Here is a 19,630-nt window from a genome sequence, read left to right as displayed (position 1 = left end):
AGTTTATTATTTCTGTTATGTCAGAGGTGGAAATTATCTTTAAAAAATCTAGTCTTCTGAAAATTGTGCTCCTTGGCTTGGATCACCACACCCACTACAGTTAATGACTTTACTGTTTAAAAATAAGCTTTTAAGATATTAATTGTTTTTAAAAATGTTTTTTATAAAATGAAAATCAAGTTTAAAAATTCTTAAAGTAGATTTACCTGTTTTTGTAGGTAGTACCTTTTAGTTAACATTTATTAACTTAAATTTCGTAAATTCTTCATAACATGAATCATATTTATATTATTTTCAAATCATTTTATACAATATTACTGGTGTTAACTTCATCTATTTTATAAAATAAAACATATTCTTGAAATATTTGTTTCTCACCACAACTACAGTGTATGTCAGCTAGCTAGTAAAGCTAGCTCTAGTAGTTATTCAAAGGGGGGATCCAGGTGAGCCCAGATAATACATTTAATTTTACCTGTACATTTTTAAAAGTTGTATTCAATATTTTGTCTCATTTTTGCATGCATTCAGTTATAGTTCTTAGTTTTTTCATATTGAAGTTTTTTTACTATTTGCATTGGTTTAGTATATATTCTAATATTCACACTAGAAACTTAGTCTTCAATTGTACTTGCTTTTCAAAACATTGAAGTGTACATCAGCATAAAATTGGATAAATGTAACTAATATGATGTTAAGTCTAGATGTTGATTGTTAAATTGTATGACCATGACACTAAGAGAAAAGTTGTGTTAATCTAGACCCCCATCTAGTTTTTTATACTCACCATAGAGCAGTGAAATGTGGTTTATCTCACATCACAATATTTGTAACATTTTATTATGATTGAGTGATGAGCAATTATTAAACTTTCAGCACAGATGTGAAGAGCTCTATAGCTTTATCAGAATCAAGGTTTGCTTTTGAGTTTGTTTTAAGTCAAATTTTTATTTATTTTTAAAATTGGCTCCCTTTATACATTTACTTCCCTTGAGTTTATTTACTATGTCTTTTATTTTTACTTTCTCGTATATACGTAGTATAGAGAAAGTATTGTAATCGTGCAAAAAAAAAAATCGAGATTTTTACAAATCTCGACGTTTTACACCTCACTGATACGGAAAAACATAATTTTGCAATCTTGTCCGTATGTCTGTGTGTGTGTCTGTCCGTGTGTAAACACGATAACTTGAGTACCGTTACAGCTAGGTTGATGAAATTTCATATATAAGTATTTTATCAAAATCGTAGATCCGTATCAACTTTTGAGCGATTTCCGATAACCGGAAGTTGTACTTTTCCTACTTTGAATTTTTTAAAAGCCTATAACTTGAGTACTATTTCAGATAGATAAATGAAATTTCACATGCAAGTAAAAGATCTAATTCTCTACCTTCTGTTAAATTTTGAGTAATTTCCGTTGACTGGAAGTAGTAATTTACGCTACTTCCGATTTCTCAAAAAACTAATGTAAATTTTAAAAGTACTAATAATATTGCGCACTATTATGCGCTTTTTTTATTTGCGTTCACTTGGTGTGCAATTAATTTGTCTACGAGATTTTATTCTATTTTTAAAACTTTAAGTATTTAAAATGGATTAAAAATCATGTCTATAGCCCGAGTTTCCATCCCCTGTTATTTTATATAAGAATATTCGAGAAAGTTTAGGGGAGATCACTCCCGGTTTATTTTCTACAATGTTCATTCATCATTCATGCTGTATTATTATCCTAATAGCTCAATAGCAATGCAACATTTAGAAATTTGAGCTGCTTGAAATAACAAACATTATTAACTAATTAATTTAAAAAGAAATTTAAAAAATCAAAACCTTTCATTCCCTTGTTAAGATTATCATATTTGTTTCTTTTATTTCTTGTTTATGAAATTATTAATGCTATTTTTTACATTGCTTTGCAACACTACGGGTCAAACATTATAGAATAACGAGCCGGCCCGCGGCATAACATACGCCGCTATTTAGTTGTTTCTAATTTTCAATAATTCATAATTTGTGAATTCGACAGTACCAACGCTGACACTGAAAATATTTCTTTAAAACACTATAAGTAGCTCGTTAAGGACCATAACCCCCCCCCCCCCCTTCCTTCCCCCCCCCCCCCCCCCTACGTTTAAAATCGTTGGCTCTGCTTGTAAACATTTAGAGTGAACACAGCTCACTAAAACCATGTAGGGGTGGGGAGGTAGGGAGAGCGTTTGCAGCTTGTTTTCTAACGGCTCGAAGAAGAGAATTATATATATAGATTTAAATTGTAAAAACATTATATTTTTGCAAATATTTAGATCATGTGATTTCCATTTCATGCAATCTCAGTTTGAAACAACAAACAGAAGTAAAACAATTTTAATGTAAAATTAATTTATTCTACTTTTCCTGTTTAAAAAGTCCAGAAAACATTTGTTTTAAAACATTAAATGCTTTTTTATGCTTAACCAACACCTAATGGGTGATCAATATTTATTTAAAAAATTGAATTAATACACTTTAATTTTTAACATTTTGTTTTTTTCAGAAGCCAGAAAGACTTGCTGAACTATGACAGAGAGAAACTAATGAAGAAACTGATAGAAGCTGAGATGGATGGGCAGGCTGCATCACAGCAGGTGGGTGAAGGTTTCTTCCTAATGTTATGTTTCACTGGTCAACATTAGGGTTCATAGGGTATACCTTAAGGGTCCATAGGGTACAGTGTAAGGGCCCATAGTATGCAACATTACGGCCCACAGGATAAACCTTTTGAGTCCACATAATAAAGGGCCCACAAGATACAACATAAGGGCCCAAATGACATTGTATAAGGGGCCACAGGATACAGCTTAAGGGCCCACAGGATACACATAAGGGCCCACAGGATAAACCACAAGGGTCCATAAGATACAACATAAAGGCTCACATGATACTACATATACTGTGTATACTGTAGCTAGTTTCTCATTATGTGGAATAATTCTTTTCATGACAACTACCATTAATGTAGAAGTGTTTGTTTGGTGTGTTTGTGTGTGTGTGTGGGGGGGGGGGGGGGGCTTATGTGCAAAATTAATCTTCTCAACATACTCCTTATGAATCATATTTAATGAATAAATATTCTAAAATTACCTCTTGTGGCATATATTTAATTATATATTTAATTATTGAATATATCTTCTTAAATAACTTCATATGGCATATATTTAATTAATGAATAAATCTTCTTAAACTACATCATATTGCACCTATCTAATTAATGACTAAATTTCAAATTACTTCATACTTCACCTGTTTAATTAATGAGTTAATCATCTCACCAGGTGCGTGAGCTTAAAGATTTGATCAGGCGTCTGAAGGATGACTTCCAGATGAGCACTGCTGACCAGGCCCGTCTGGCCAAGCAGAAAGAATTGTTCCTGGAAACTATGGCAGACTTTGAGGCGACCAACCGCACGCTGCGACATCTCTTGCGTGACCAGCACCGGCTGGAGGCCTCGGGGCTACGGCTGAGTGAACAGAGGGATGTTTTGATGAGAAAACTGGCAGATTCGGATATTTCTAATGAGGTAAGTAAGACTTTTCTTTATTGTATTTTAGTGCTCAGTTATGTTATATCTAATGAGGTGAGTAAATTTTTTCTCATGCTGATTTTAGTGCTTAGTTATGATATGTCTATAGGACGGCGTAGCCTAGTGGCAGAGCACTAGACTTCTAAACCGAAAGTTATGAGTTGGAATCTAGGGATAAGTCAGCAGAACATCCCTGAGTCCACCCAGCTCTGATGGGTACCTGACTCACGTTAGAGAAAGAAAAGTTTGGAATAAATTGTGTTTTGTACTTAGCTTAGGCCTTCTTTAAAAAGCCAATATTATCTACTGTTACTTTTGTGTTAATCTGTACTGTCATTAATTTTTCCACAGAGAATGAGGAACCAGCTACTGGACTGTGAAACTTTGATCACAGAACTCCGCAACCAGCTCCGTGCTGAGAAGGTAAATAGATCCATCTTAAAATCTTGTCCTAGCTTAGTTTGTATGTAGATTTTATACTGCTATCTAATTGTGTGCAATTTAAATTTGATACTGCTATCTAAAAATGTGTAGTTTAGATTTGATACTGTTGTCTAATTGTGTGCAGTTTAGATTTTATACTGCCATATAAATGTGTGCAGTATAGATTTTGTACTGCTATCTAAGTCTGTGTAGTTTAGATTTTATACTGCTATCTAATTGTGTGTAGTTTAGATTTTATACTGCCATATAAGTGTGTAAACAAACAATTCCACCACTGTTACAGGAAGAGAGAATGGCACTGAGTAACTTGCAAGGTTCCCTAGAGAACACAAGGGGCCATTTACAGAAACAGTTGCGGACAAAGGAAGCTGATTGTAATAGGATGGCTGTCCAAATACGTGTAGGTGGCTGTTTATTATTTTTGTACTCTTTTTCTTGCGTTAAATAATCTACATATTTTTTTTAAATGTATGTATTAATAACCATTAGGTTTTATTATCTGCCTTCTTATTTAATACCTGATTCACATGCCATGAAATATAATTTTTTTAACACATTTGACTTAAATAATATTCATTTTGAAAAATTCAGGACTATGTATAAGTAATTAAATAAGTAAGACTCTTGATGTAGTTTAGTGACATAATACATGGCAACTGTTAACACAACACCTACTGTAGTGTTTACTTAAGACCCAGCTGACTGATAATTATTGTTGCTCAAGTACTCATTTTGGTTCTTAGTATAACCACTTTGTAACTGTGCCTTTTGATTGTGGTAGATAATATTCTTGCTCTTCTACGCATTCAGGGTTTAGTATAACTGCTCAGTAACTGTGCCTTAAGTCTTATGATTGTGGTAGATAATTTTCTTGTAGGTAGAAATATTTTGGTTCTTAGTTTAACCACACAGTAATTGTGTTTCAGAGCTTGGAGGGTCATTTAGCAGAAGAGAAGCTAGAGAGGGAAAGACTGCAGGAAATTGTGGGCTCCTCCAAAGACAGGACAGACCGTGACAAAGATGCACTTAAAAAAGCTGCCAGGTAAATGTTTTTAATTTACTAAATGTTTTTCACCCAGAATTATTCTATTTGCCTGTTTGTCATGCCATTTTGAGACCAAAATAATAAACAGGTTGATTTCACTGAAAGTACTAATTTTACACCTCAAAAAAAGTGGTTATTCATTCCTGAGAATTAAACTTTAAAAATTAAAATTGATATTAAAGGCATGACAAATGGTAATCATTGTGTATTTATTTTGCTTTTTATATATCCAGCTTAGTAATCTTTTAGTTTGGTTGTTTTGGCTTAAAATTTGATGGTGTAGGTCTACATATCATAGTAATTATTCAGTTGTAGTACAAATATTTTAGTTATCAATTATTATATTTTTGCTTTAAAAAACTTGTTGCAAAAAAAGTTTTCAAAATGATTCTAATTTTTTTTCTATTTTTAAAAGAAGTAATTTTTGATAACTTAAGTGCTACTGCTTTATTAATGGTCATACATTGCTAAATATTGATTTTTTTTCTATTGCTTTGAATAAACGTAATAGTTAAAATATTTTTGTGTTTAATGTTAATAAAATTTATACTTTTTAACAACAAATGGTCAGGTTTGTTAATTAAAAATCTGGTCAATTTTTTACAGCAGTTTTAATAAATGAAGTCAAATTTTCCCATTAATTTCTCTAATCATAGTACTTGTTAGATGTCAAAAAAGGTGAATGAGGTACTAACAATCTTAGACCAGGTTTTGAAAACTTATAAAGCTGTTTGAAATTTCACATCTTTTAATAAATACTTGTCTATAATTATAGTACTTGAAATGAGATATGGACAATTTTAGACCAGGTTTTGAAAACTTACAATGCTGTTTGAAATTTCACATCTTTTAATAAATACTTGTCTCTAATTATAGTACTTGAAATGAGATATGGACAATTTTAGACCAGGTTTTGAAAACTTACAATGCCTTTAGAAATCCCACATCTTTAAATACCTACCTGGCACCAGTGTGTACGTGTACGCTCAGTTTCTGTTTTCCTCTCACCCCTGGCCACACATCCAGGGCACAAAAGGTCAGGGCCGAGAGACTGGAGGAGGAGGTGAGTCGACTGACTAAACAGCTGACTGACCTGCAGTGCCAAGGGTCTGAGCAAACAGCCAGGTTGTCATCCACCCACGCCAGGTTTGAGAGTCTGGCCAGGGAGAAGGAATCTCTCAGCAAAGATTGTGAGCAGTATAGGGCGTGAGTGGAGTTATCCCCCTTTTTTAGTTTTTTTAAAAATACAATTTTATTTCAAGATTAATGTTATAGATTGTTTTCAAAGTAATTATTCTTTATATTTTTCTTTTTGCATTTATTTAACTGTTCAGTAGGAACTTTTTTTTATGTACTACTTTGGCTTTGCTTTTATTGTTTATCATTGGCTACTAAACTGTTTTTGCACTGCAAACTGGAACATTTTACTGGTACATTTAACATCACTGCATGTTGTGTTTTTTAAATTAGAGATGTTTTCTCTCATTGATTACCAAGTGATTCTGTTTAATAATAATATAAATAGGCAACAGAGTACTTGACTTTTCTTGTTGTCATTTAATAAAAAATACAACTGGCTTAAAATAACATTTTAAAAATTTACAAAAATTACCTATATTTCTTACAGCAAAATACTGTAAATTTGTTTATAACTAACCTCACAAGTGAATTCTGTTGTTATGGACAGTTACAAATAATTTATGTTAAAGAAATCCTTGAAAATATAACTTCAGCAGTGCCTTGCATATATCAGTAAAACAAATAATTTATGTTAAACAAATCCTTATTAAAAATATTACTCGAGCAGTGCCTTGTTTAAAGCACTATAGAATGGTCGTTCTGTGGAAAGCAAGTACATTGAGGATGCTGTTAATGATCTATTTGTTGATTCCTTACATCTCTTATACTTCCCAATACACAACTGTACCTTCAGTGACATTCATCATCCTCTTGTCCAAGACACATGAGGCAGATGAAGTAGAGTTAATCTGTTTCAATGACCTCAGAATACGAAAGGATAGTGTGATCAGCCCTATGCCCAGCCACCTTTATTTTCCCTAACTTGAGTTAGGTACCTATCGGAGCTAAGTGGACAGGGACATAACACTGACTTGAATCCAAATTTGAACTCGAGACTTTCGGGTTAGCAGTCTAGTGCTCTACCACTAGGCCACACTGTCTTAAATTATATTATCAAATACAAAAATATAATAGCAATATCTCCTTACTGTTTACCCCTTTGTAATGCAAGAACACAGTTTGCCTAGAAAACTATCGCCATGTATTCAGTAATTTTTATTTTAAGTACTGTTTACTAATTCTTTATTTTTTAATAAAATAGTAAACTATTTATTATATAAACTATTTAATCATGCTAGTAATTTTGTTTTATAAGGACTTTAGATTAAATTTGAGATGAGTAATTCTTATGTTAGCTGTAAATAAATGTAAAGATTTTTTTTTTGTCTTTAGGAAAATTGCTGAGTTGGAATCATTGATAGAGAGAATTGAAGACACAGCCAAGTCACAGAATGAATCCTTGACCACTAGACTTCATGACAAGATAACAGAGAACACAAATCTTAGACTTGAAAATGAACGAATAAAGGTAGGCTTTTCCCACAAAAAAAGTGAATAATTTGAAAATAAAATTTCAAATATTGAGGTTTGTTTTTCACTTAAGTCCTCGAAAAAATAAAAGGTCCCATTAATATATAAAAATATATAGTTTTTATATACCTTTTAAAAACTTTTCGTTTGGTTTTGAGCTATTTTTTTAAAACTGTTTTTAATTAGGCTTATTGTGAAGGGCAGTTAACTGACCAAAAAAATTATTAACTTTTGAAGTTTGTGAATGAAACTTTTCCTTTCTAACTGTTGATGTGGATATTTACAAACTAACCCAGCATGTTTGAAACTGATTTGATTGATTGCCTGCTTGTATACCACAACCCCCCCCCCCCCCCCCCCCTTCCCCATGTGTGATAAAGTACTAAAGAAAAATTATCACTACTTTTTTAATATCTATATTTCGATACTTATCAATATATTGCTTTTCGCATTGAAAAATTAGCTTGATTTTATGCATTTTTGAGATACATTTATTTTTATTTATTTTTTTTTTTGCTTGAAAAGTATTGGATTGCCTATAATTTAACTGTATTTTTATTAACAATTATTTTCTTTCCTTATCTTGGTACAAATTCAATTTAAAAAAACTCGACTTTTTTTTTATTGTGCAACATGCCTGTTTATCCTAATTCTTGTGTCCTGTCCATCATTCATTGTCGATGATGTCTAGAATTCTGTGAATATCTTGGAGACCAAACTGCGACAATCCGATGAAGACATCCAGCAGTTGCGCGGAACAATTAAACAATATGAGAAACTGGTCGACGAGTATAAAGAACAGGTAAACAGAAAATCTTTACCCTTCTTCATCTTTTGTCTGTAGGGAAATTCTTTTCTCATGGAATTCACATGAATCTTCTTGGATTACTTTACTTGGAGTGGTTTTCTTTATTTTCTTACCTAGAGTATGGCATGCTAATTGTTATAATAATGAATGTAGTCAGTAGACGTGGGTGTGTTAAAGAGTGTGGTGCTTATTAATTTTTTGGGTGACTAACTTGATTACAAAATTGCTAGTTGGCTCTTCTATTATGTAGTATTACAAGTGAATAAGGGATAGTATCAGTAAAGTTCCCTTTTCAAACCTGACGGTACATGGGCCTAGTGAAATAGAGTTCACTTGTTTCTGTGACCTCTGCATACAAAGGGATAATGTTGTCAGCACTACGCCCAGCCGTTTTTACTTTCCCTTGCGTTAGTTACCCATCAGAGCTGGGTGGAACGTTCTATTGACTTGCACTGGGATTTAAACTCAAGAATTTCATGGCCAAGCGGTAGAGACCTGGACTGCTAACCTGAGAGTCTCGAGTTCAAAACCCGGGGTCGAATAAATGGAACATCCCTGAGTCCACCCAGCTCTGATGGGTACCTAACTCATATTAGGGAAACAAAGGCGGCTGGGCATAGTGCTGACCACGCTATCCCTTCATATGCCAAGGTCTCTGAAGCAGACTAACTCTACTTCACCTGCCCCATGTGTCTTGGGAACTACATTGGGAAATAAAAAAGAATAGATGATATTAAGTTTTAAGAATAGTTTCTTGTGGATAAATTCATTACAGAATCTGAAACAAGTTTAGGACAAAAGATACACCTTATCATGTCCATGTTTCTTGCATGGGGAGCATGCATTGCTGTACCTAAATCATGCAATCAAATTATTACCTCTTTTATGAATTAATGTTTATACAATCTTCATTGGGACTAATTGTTTTGAAAAATGACAAATCTGAATTACTTTGGCAAAACACATTTATTTGAATAAATTATTAAAATGAATGTTAATTTTACATACTAAACTTGCTAAGTATGAAAAATATATAATTTTTAATTTAAAAATTGTTTTAATCATATTATTAATTGATATCTGGTAATTTTTCAATCAGGTCCTAAAGGATAGCTTTAGATGGAAACCAGCTCTTGTAGAAATTCTTGTAAATTATTTGTTTTGTTGAGGATATTTTACTTGATACATTTCTAGTTAGAGTTTTTATTTTGTTTCATTTTTTCATTATTTCTAAGATAGATTGAAAGGCAACAGTGAAAACTGTAGTATGTCATAATCACATAAATAAAGTATAGCTATGCATCTTTATAGCTCTTAAATATCCATACACACATTTAAAATAATTAATTTATTTTGTTGTGGATTTTGCCAAGGTTCAGGTTTTCATATAACCAGACTTTCATACTTGTCTCAAAGTTGTAATGTTTTGTGTGTCACCCCCTACCATCTCACTCAGTACCACTGTGACAGAGGCTGTAGCTTTACTAACTGAGTTGTATCACTCTTTCCTGGTGCGGCTAGATCCAGTGGTTTTTGAAGAAAACTAACGTCATTGTTCTCTCCACAAGACGCAGCTATAACTGTTGGGTAACACGTTAGACTTGATCACATGAAGCAAGTTGTGGCTTCTCACATTTAATATACCAGTTTATTTCACAATTCACAGAAAATATATCATGTGGCCCTTCACATTTACCATACCAGTAGATTTCACAATTCACAGACAATATATGTTGACTCTTCACATTACTATACCAGTTGATTTCAGTTTATTTCACAGTTCACAGAAAATATATCCTGTGGTTCTTCAAATTTACCATACCAGTTTATTTCACAACTTTTCACATGGCTATACCAGTTGATTTCATAATTCATATACAATATATCTTATGGCTCTTCACATTGTTATACCAGTTGATTTCACAGTTTACAGAAATATATCTTGACTCTTTGCATTGTGATAGTTTATTTCACCAGTTTATTTCACAATTCACAGAAAATATATCCTGTGACTCTTCACATTTACTATACCAGTTTATTTCACAATTCACAGAAAATATATCCTGTGGCTCTTCACTTTTATATTACCAGCTGATTTCACCAGTCACAGAAAATATATCTTGTGACTGTTCACATTTACTATACAAGTTGATTCCACAATTAACAAATAATATATCTTGGCTCTTCACATTACTATACCAGTTGATTTCACAATTCACTGAAAATATACTGTTCACTTGAAATGTATCTTGAGAATTGATAATTTGTTTCTACATTTCACCATTATTAATCAGCATTGCACTTGTGTCAAGGTGTTTAATTTCAAAATTTAGCTTTTTTTTTTTAAAGTTTCCATTAATAAGTAAATTCATAAAAAATTAATTAACATGATAAATACAATTTTTAAAATAAATGAAATATCCTGACACATTTTAATACAATTATTCCTTTGTGCAATTAACTTTACATTTAGTTCTTTACACAAATTTTAAGTTTATTTTCGCGTAAGATTTAATTCAGTTGTAAGTGAAGCAAAAAAAAAAAATGATACTGCATGCCATTTTAAATAGTTTTTTCTCACTTGCTGATTCTAATAGGTTTTTCACATTCTCATTTCTTTTTTTCTATTTCTGCAGTGTGAAAAACACATTTTTTATAGAGTTGTTTGGTTCCATAGAATTTAGTGTTAATATAACTTTTAGCTAATTGTTTTTTTTTATTATACCAAGTTTTAAAATTAATTTTCCAAAGTCATCTAAATTACTTAAATTTTATAATAGAAACCCTTATTTCTTTAATTTACAGAACATGTGTAATATCAATACGTGTATATGAAACCATATAAGTGTATGTTATCAATAGAACATTAAAGAATAATTTCAAAGACGTAAATAAAATATTAATAGTATAAAAAAATATGTTGAAACAATGTACAAATAATATACATATGATACATGTGTGTGTAACATATGTAGATACTGTAAATAGGTTGTTAGTAGATTTTGAATTGTGTGGACACTTCCTGCCTTATGCTAGTGTTAATGTAACTTTCTTGCCATAATTTTTCAATTTTGAATTGTTGAATAATCCAGAATCAAGAATGTTCTGAAGCTGTGATAAATGAACGATGAGGGCTGCCTGTATTAGGATACATTTTATATTCTGCTTCACATACCTAATAAATATACATAATATAGTAACTTATTCTTATTTATTATATACCTGACCATACTTTATATCCTTTTTTCCTGATTTGTTTTTATTTATTGTACTTAAAAAAATACTTTTTACTTGTAAGTAAAGTTCCCTTTCAAACCTGATGGTCTTCGAAGGGCAAGTGAAGTAGGGTTCACTTGTTTCTGTGTCCTCGGCATATGAAGGGAGACTTGCATTTACTATTATTCTTTGTCTCCTTTTATATCTTATTTCCTTGATTTATTATCATTTATTGTTCTTTATTTCTACATCTCCTCACTTTTACCATGTATTTACTATCATTCATTGTCTCCCTTTAGGCCAGCCGCACTAGAAACGAAGCAGACGAGTCCTTTGTTAAGCTGGAGGAGCAGTCGAGGGAGAAGGAGAGGATCCAGAGAGAAGGGGAGCAGGAGCTGGAGAAGGTCAAGATGCGCCTGCACCAGCGCCTGGAGGAGCTGGAGCCGCTGCCGGAGATGCTGAGGGCCACGGAGCTGCGGCTGCATGAGGCTAATGAACAGATGATGGCCTACGAGCGGAGGAATGCTGAGAATGTCAAGGTCATTGCTGAGCTCACAGCCAAGGTAAGGGTGGTAGAGAAATGGTCAATGAGAGCGTGTGTTAGTTAGCCAATAAGATTTTGGCCTACGAGCGGAGGAATGCTGAGAATGTCAAGGTCATAGCTGAGCTCACTGCCAAGGTAGGGTTGATGGGGAAGATGGGGGATGTGGGTTCATTAGCCAATTAGATTTCGGCCTACGAGCCGAGGAATGCTGGTGGATGGTTAATGCCAAGGTAGAGTAGATCAAGTGGTTAATTATGATTTACTGCTAAATTAAAGTTGATGCTTAGTAATTAGTTAAATAATAAGCTTGTAGTCAAGGTTGGGTTGATTGAGGTGGGAAAAGAGGGGGGGGGGGGGGGTTAATTAACTTTCAGCTAAGCTGACTTAATGTAGTGGGCTAATTAATTAGCTTAAAGCCATAGTAGCTTTGATGGGTTAGTTTGATGATCTTAGATCTAAGCTATGGCTGATGTGGATCCATTAATTAGCTTACAGAGTATTGTTGATTGTGGCCATTAATTAACTAAATTAGGTAATATCTGATTGGTTGAAGGAGGTGAGTGTTTTCACATAAGGTCAGGTGCATCTGTAACTTGTGTGTTTTCATCATGCTCAAAAACAGCCTAGATTAGTTTAGTTAATTAGCCTGTCACCCCTCCTTGACACTGACAAAAGCTTTCCAGGCATCACTGTCCTGGGCTAGTCTCTCCAACTGTCCCCAGGTGTCCTGGGCTAGTCTCTCCAACTGTCCCCAGGTGTCCTGGGCTAGTCTCTCCAACTGTTCCCAGGTGTATTCTGTCCTGGGCTAGTCTCTCCAACTGTTCCCAGGTGTATTCTGTCCTGAGCTAGTCTCTCCAACTGTCTCCAGGTGTCCTGGGCTAGTCTCTCCAATTTTCCCCAGGTGTAACCTGTCCTGGGCTAGTCTCTCCAACTGTCCCCAGGTTTCCTGGGCTAGTCTCTCCAACTGTCCCCAGGTGTCCTGGGCTAGTCTCTCCAACTGTTCCCAGGTGTATTCTGTCCTGGGCTAGTCTCTCCAACTGTCCCCAGGTGTCCTGGGCTAGTCTCTCCAACTGTTCCCAGGTGTATTCTGTCCTGAGCTAGTCTCTCCAACTGTCTCCAGGTGTCCTGGGCTAGTCTCTCCAACTTTCCCCAGGTGTCCTGGGCTAGTCTCTCCAACTGTCCCCAGGTGTCCTGGGCTAGTCTCTCAAACTGTTCCCAGGTGTCCTGGGCTAGTCTCTCCAACTGTCCCCAGGTGTCCTGGGCTAGTCTCTCCAACTGTTCCCAGGTGTATTCTGTCCTGGGCTAGTCTCTCCAACTGTCCCCAGGTGTCCTGGGCTAGTCTCTCCAACTGTTCCCAGGTGTATTCTGTCCTGAGCTAGTCTCTCCAACTGTCTCCGGGTGTCCTGGGCTAGTGTCTCCAACTGTCCCCAGGTGTATCCAATCTTCTTGGTGTCAGACCTCTCTCTCCTGGGCTAGTCTCTCCAACTGTCCCCAGGTGTATCATGTCCTGGGCTAGTCTCTCCAACTGTCCCCAGGTGTCCTGGGCTAGTCTCTCCAACTGTCCCCAGGTGTCCTGGGCTAGTCTCTCCAACTGTCCCCAGGTGTATCCAGTCTAGTCTTTCCAACTGTCCCCAGGTGTATCCAATCTTCTTGCTGTCAGACCTCTCTCTCCTGGGCTAGTGTCTCCAACTGTCCCCAGGTGTCCTGGGCTAGTCTCTCCAACTGTCCCCGGGTGTATCCAATCTTCTTGGTGTCAGACCTCTCTCTCCTGGGCTAGTCTCTCCAACTGTCCCCAGGTGTATCATGTCCTGGGCTAGTCTCTCCAACTGTCCCCAGGTGTCCTGGGCTAGTCTCTCGAACTGTCCCCAGGTGTATCCAATCTTCTTGGTGTCAGACCTCTCTCTCCTGGGCTAGTCTCTCCAACTGTCCCCAGGTGTATCCAATCTTCTTGGTGTCAGACCTCTCTCTCCTGGGCTAGTCTCTCCAACTGTCCCCAGGTGTATCCTGTCCTGGGCTAGTCTCTCCAACTGTCCCCAGGTGTCCTGGGCTAGTCTCTCCAACTGTCCCCAGGTGTATCCAATCTTCTTGGTGTCAGACCTCTCTCTCCTGGGCTAGTCTCTCCAACTGTCCCCAGGTGTATCCAATCTTCTTGGTATCAGGCACCTTTGTCTTGGGCTAGTCTCTCCAACTGTTCCCAGGTGTTCTGGGCTAGTGTCTCCAACTGTCCCCAGGTGTCCTGAGCTAGTCTCTCCAACTGTCCCCAGGTGTCCTGAGCTAGTCTCTCCAACTGTCCCCAGGTGTCCTGGGCTAGTCTCTCCAACTGTCCCCGGGTGTATCCAATCTTCTTGGTGTCAGGCATCTCTGTCCTGGGCTAGTCTCTCCAACTGTCCCCAGGTGTATCCTGTCCTGGGCTAGTCTCTCCAACTGTCCCCAGGTGTCCTGGGCTAGTCTCTCCAACTGTCCCCAGGTGTATCCTGTCCTGGGCTAGTCTCTCCAACTGTCCCCAGGTGTATCCTGTCCTGGGCTAGTCTCTCCAACTGTCCCCAGGTGTCCTGGGCTAGTCTCTCCAACTGACCCCAGGTGTATCCAATCTTCTTGGTGTCAGGCATCTCTGTCCTGAGCTAGTCTCTCCAACTGTCGCCAGGTGTCCTGGGCTAGTCTCTCCAACTGTCCCCAGGTGTCCTGGGCTAGTCTCTCCAACTGTCCCCAGGTGTATCCAATCTTCTTGGTGTCAGGTATCTCTGTCCTGTGCTAGTCTCTCCAACTGTCCCCAGGTGTATCCAGTCTAGTCTCTCCAACTGTCCCCAGGTGTATCCAATCTTCTTGGTGTCAGACCTCTCTCTCCTGGGCTAGTCTCTCCAACTGTCCCCAGGTGTATCCAGTCTAGTCTCTCCAACTGTCCCCAGGTGTATCCAATCTTCTTGGTGTCAGACCTCTCTCTCCTGGGCTAGTCTCTCCAACTGTCCCCAGGTGTATCCAGTCTAGTCTCTCCAACTGTCCCCATGTGTATCCAATCTTCTTGGTGTCAGACCTCTCTCTCCTGGGCTAGTCTCTCCAACTGTCCCCAGGTGTCCTTGGCTAGTCTCTCCAACTGACCCCAGGTGTATCCTGTCCTGGGCTAGTCTCTCCAACTGTCCCTAGGTGTATCCTGTCCTGGGCTAGTCTCTCCAACTGTCCCCGGGTGTATCCAATCTTCTTGGTGTCAGGCATCTCTGTCCTGAGCTAGTCTCTCCAACTGTCCCCAGGTGTCCTGGGCTAGTCTCTCCAACTGTCCCCAGGTGTCCTGGGCTAGTCTCTCCAACTGTCCCCAGGTGTATCCAATCTTCTTGATGTCAGGCATCTCTGTCCTGGGCTAGTCTCTCCAACTGTCCCCAGGTGTATCCAATCTTCTTGGTGTCTTCTTCCTGGTCACATCTCCAGGTTTTTGGTCGGCCTCTTTTACCTATATAACCTTTTCAAAACAAAGACTCACAATTTATTAATATATTAAGTCACCAAATCACATTCTCCGCTCCTCACATGGAGACTAATCATGAAGGCAGCAATCATTTTATTTTTCAGCTTGAATATCACTCCGGTGCTACAGAGCAGTACAGAAATAAATGTAATGACTCCATGGACTCAAATAGATCACTACAGTCCAAGTACGACAGCTTAGAAAGGTAAATTCTCTTCAGGTGATAAATATTTCAGTGGTGGGAAATATTATAGCCTTTTGTTATATTTGTGTCTACTGAGATATTATTCTGATGGTTACTTTTAAAATAATTTAGAGGCTGTAGTTTGAATTTATTCATGCAGTTTTTGCTGCCTTGTGTAAGAAATTAATTCCAGAATAAAAAGAATGAAAAAGTATGTTACCGGCAGTGTATGAAAACCCAGCATTCTATAGAATACCTAGGCAATGTATACAATCCCTGTTGTTTTTAGGCAAAGTATGAAATATTTGCGTTATATACTTTTTCTAGGCATTGCATAAAAGGCCTAATGAAATTATGAAGTTAGGTTATGAGATATATTTCAGGTGAGGGCAAAGATTGGTTCTCCAGTTTTTGGTTTAATAATTGATGAAATATAAATGAAACATAATAAAACTAGCTCTTTGCTTCTTATTTCAGCAAATAATAATTTATTTATTGATGAATTACATTGTTAAGGAATACTATTTACTAGCTCTCTGCTTCTTTTTTCAGCAGTAAATAATCTATTTTCTAATAAATTACATTGTTAAGGAATGCTGTTTAAAGTAATGAATAAATGATATAATTTTTATAACAACACACTATGTCTTCACTATAAACTGCATTAACCACAAAACAAATTGTTCCCTCTGGTGGCCACTGGCAGACGACTGAAAGATCTAGAGGAGCAGAACGCTGAACTTCACTCCAACCAGACCAAGTTACAGGACATAATCCATCAGGAATCTGTAAGTCTTGCTAGTCTGTATACAGTCTTAACCAGGGACTGACATTTGACATAATCCATCAGGAATCTGTAAGTCTTGCTAGTCTGTATACAGTCTTAACCAGGGACTGACATTTGACATAATCCATCAGGAATCTGTAAGTCTTGTTTGTCAGTATACAGTCTTAACCAGGGACTGACATTTGACATAATCCATCAGGAATCTGTAAGTCTTGTTTGTCAGTATACAGTCTTAACCAGGGACTGACATTTGACATAATCCATCAGGAATCTGTAAGTCTTGTTTGTCAGTATACAGTCTTAACCAGGGACTGACATTTGACATAATCCATCAGGAATCTGTAAGTCTAGCTAGTTTATCTATAGTCTTAACCAGGGACTGACATTTGACATAATCCATCAGGAATCTGTAAGTCTTGCTAGTCAGTGTAACTACAGTCTTATACAGGGACTGACATTTGACATAATCCATCAAGAATCTGTAAGTCTTGCTAGTATGTGTAACTACTACAGTCTTAACCAGGGACTGACATTTGACTGACTTAACCAGGGACTGACATTTGACATAATCCATCAGGAATCTGTAAGTCTTGCTAGTCAGTGTAACTACTAGTCATAACCAGGGACTGACACTGTCCTAATCAGGTACTGACACTCTCTTGACCAGTGACTGACACTCTTCAGTCTTAACCAGGGACTGATACTCTTAATTGTGTTTTTAAAGGGGTCGGCGTGGTCGAGTCGGTAAAGCTCATGGTTGCTAAACCGAAGTCTCGAGTTCGAACCCTTGGGCAGATGAGGCTCGTTAGCTGGGGACAGCCACTCTTCTAGGAGAGACAACTCCAAAATTAAACAACCGCTGCCTTGTAGTTTGTTCTTAGTTGGACAAAGGCTATGGAAGCAAATCCAAAAAGAAAAGCAGGCTAAAATCGGAGTCAATGGCCTTAATGGCGCATAACCAGTTGACACGTATCCTTAATTGTGATGGAGATGTGGTCGAGTCGGCAAAAAAGCTCATGGTTGATACATTCGAAAAAGTCTCGAGTTCAAACCCTCTGGCAGATAAGGTTCGATCCCTTCCGATACTAAAAATTAAGAACGAAGAAGAAGAAGATTGTTTTTAAAATATTTTCTTTGTAGCTTCTCCAAGACGAGTGGATATCATCTTTAGGAAATTACTCACACCTGTGTTTTTTAAATATTTATTTTGTAGTTTCTTCTTGATAGGTGGATGTCATCTAAACGAAGCTAGAACCTTCTCATTTGCAATAGTTACAAGGATTGGTGCAGTAAAACATTCAAAATACTTTATAAAATTTTAAATTCTGCAGCTTCGCCTAGAAGAGAAAACCAGAGAAAATGCCAGCCTGACCAGACAGCTAGAGAATGCCCTGATGGACAACCGCAAACAACAAGAACAATACAGGGACAGATTCACATCCAAGGTTGGTTGTCATAACTAGTAAAGATCAGGTTCTCTAATTATATATTGATACAACATTCAAAAATGACAATTTAAGAATGGAATCTGAAGTTATATATGTGACATTCAAAGCTTTTTTTTTTTTTAAATTTTGTGTAGGATCATTTCAAACATACTGCATGATTTTGTTGCAAAGATACTTTCATCGTTTGTACTACATTTTTCTTGTTTTCTGATTGAAAAAACCTTACAAGTTCAGAATATTATTTTATAGTCTTCAGCTTATTCTATTATACATTTTTTTCAATGTACTATGTATCTATAAAAAATCTCCACTGAACATACTATTTTCCTTCTAGAAAGGGTTTGGTAACTTGTATAGAAATTATTGGTTTTAAAATCTCAGACATTTAATCCACATTTGAATTAATTTAAGGAACGAACATACCAGAGCAGGATAGTTGACCTTGAGACTCAGCTGAGTGAGTTAAGAGCTGAACATGCGAAACAGAAGAGAGAAAAAGAAGAGGTGAGTAAAATACTTTTTAAGTAGACTAACATTCATAATTTACAAAAATATCTAGCATTTGACTAAATTGTTTAGTCGCTTACAAAAACGTTCAGTAATTTACAAAAGTATTTGGTAATTGACAAAACATTTTTTTAAATTTAAAAATGTATTTAGTAACTTACAAAAGTATTTACAATATTTAGTAATTTACAAGAATATTTAGTAATTTACAATAATATATAGTAATTTACAATAATATTTAGTAATTTACAATATTTAGTTATTTGCAATGATATTTAGTAATTTACAATAATATATAGTTATATACAATATTTAGTAATTTACCAACAGTTAGTAAATTATAAATGTACATTTTAGCGTTAGTGTTGCAAAAAGTCTGAAAGGTTAGCATGCTAGTTATTGCTCCCTTGTTATGACTTTTTACGTAGAAAGAGTAAAGGGAGGAAAGTAAAGAAGGAATAATCTCAGCTTCACTAAAATAGCAATGGGATCTTAAAAACATGTAGGTTAATCTAGCTCTGCATGCTGGTAATTATTGTTAGAGTTAATCTGAGTTATTCCCCATAAATAACTAGCCTTGTGTACATCTACTATGTTGGTACATGACAAAGGAGTTGATATTTTAAAATCTTATAATCGTTCCCATGCAGCAAAGAAAAAGAAACAATCTCCAGTGTTAATAGGTGTAAAGAAATAATTTTTTAAGTGGCAAAAATTTTAACTCCTCCTCCCACAGAACGAGCGCAAGTTCAACTCTCGACTCTACGACCTAAAAGACAGGCTGGAACAATCACACTCCACCAACCGCTCCATGCAGAACTACGTCCAGTTCCTCAAGAACTCTTACTCCACTGTCTTTGGTGAGCCTGGTGCATCCATACCAGCCCCACCCTCCCCTATTAAACATTACCCCTGATTAAACCTCGATTATTTTAAATCCCGTTTTAAATGTCTTAAATGAATGTCCAGTTTATATAAATTATTAAAGAATTGTGACTTTTATTTTCGGGTAATTTC

At 36.3% G+C, this 19,630-nt stretch overlaps 1 protein-coding gene across 6 annotated transcripts in view; it reads left to right on the top strand.

Annotated features, from left to right (window-relative positions):
• Positions 1-19,630, top strand: part of LOC131948771 (outer dense fiber protein 2) — a 28,954-nt gene extending 9,324 nt beyond the window's left edge. For 2 of the 6 annotated variants that reach the window (XM_059310450.1, XM_059310448.1), the window contains 15 exons: positions 2,537-2,627; positions 3,315-3,560; positions 3,915-3,986; positions 4,291-4,407; positions 4,934-5,049; positions 6,079-6,258; positions 7,525-7,660; positions 8,354-8,464; positions 9,570-9,617; positions 11,986-12,249; positions 15,792-15,892; positions 16,578-16,659; positions 17,990-18,103; positions 18,518-18,610; positions 19,350-19,630. In XM_059310450.1, coding sequence (XP_059166433.1) covers positions 2,537-2,627; positions 3,315-3,560; positions 3,915-3,986; positions 4,291-4,407; positions 4,934-5,049; positions 6,079-6,258; positions 7,525-7,660; positions 8,354-8,464; positions 9,570-9,617; positions 11,986-12,249; positions 15,792-15,892; positions 16,578-16,659; positions 17,990-18,103; positions 18,518-18,610; positions 19,350-19,529 — 1,951 coding nt within the window. In that variant the 3' untranslated portion in view covers positions 19,530-19,630. The remainder of the gene's footprint in view (positions 1-2,536; positions 2,628-3,314; positions 3,561-3,914; positions 3,987-4,290; positions 4,408-4,933; positions 5,050-6,078; positions 6,259-7,524; positions 7,661-8,353; positions 8,465-9,569; positions 9,618-11,985; positions 12,250-15,791; positions 15,893-16,577; positions 16,660-17,989; positions 18,104-18,517; positions 18,611-19,349) is intronic. The other 4 variants (XM_059310453.1, XM_059310449.1, XM_059310452.1 and 1 more) reach the window with 3 other exon arrangements.

Source organism: Physella acuta, unplaced genomic scaffold, assembly GCF_028476545.2.
Source record: "Physella acuta isolate Inbredline_101_S28 unplaced genomic scaffold, ASM2847654v3 ptg000659l, whole genome shotgun sequence".
NCBI classification, from domain to species: domain Eukaryota; kingdom Metazoa; phylum Mollusca; class Gastropoda; family Physidae; genus Physella; species Physella acuta.
This window is presented reverse-complemented; position numbering and strand designations above follow the sequence as displayed.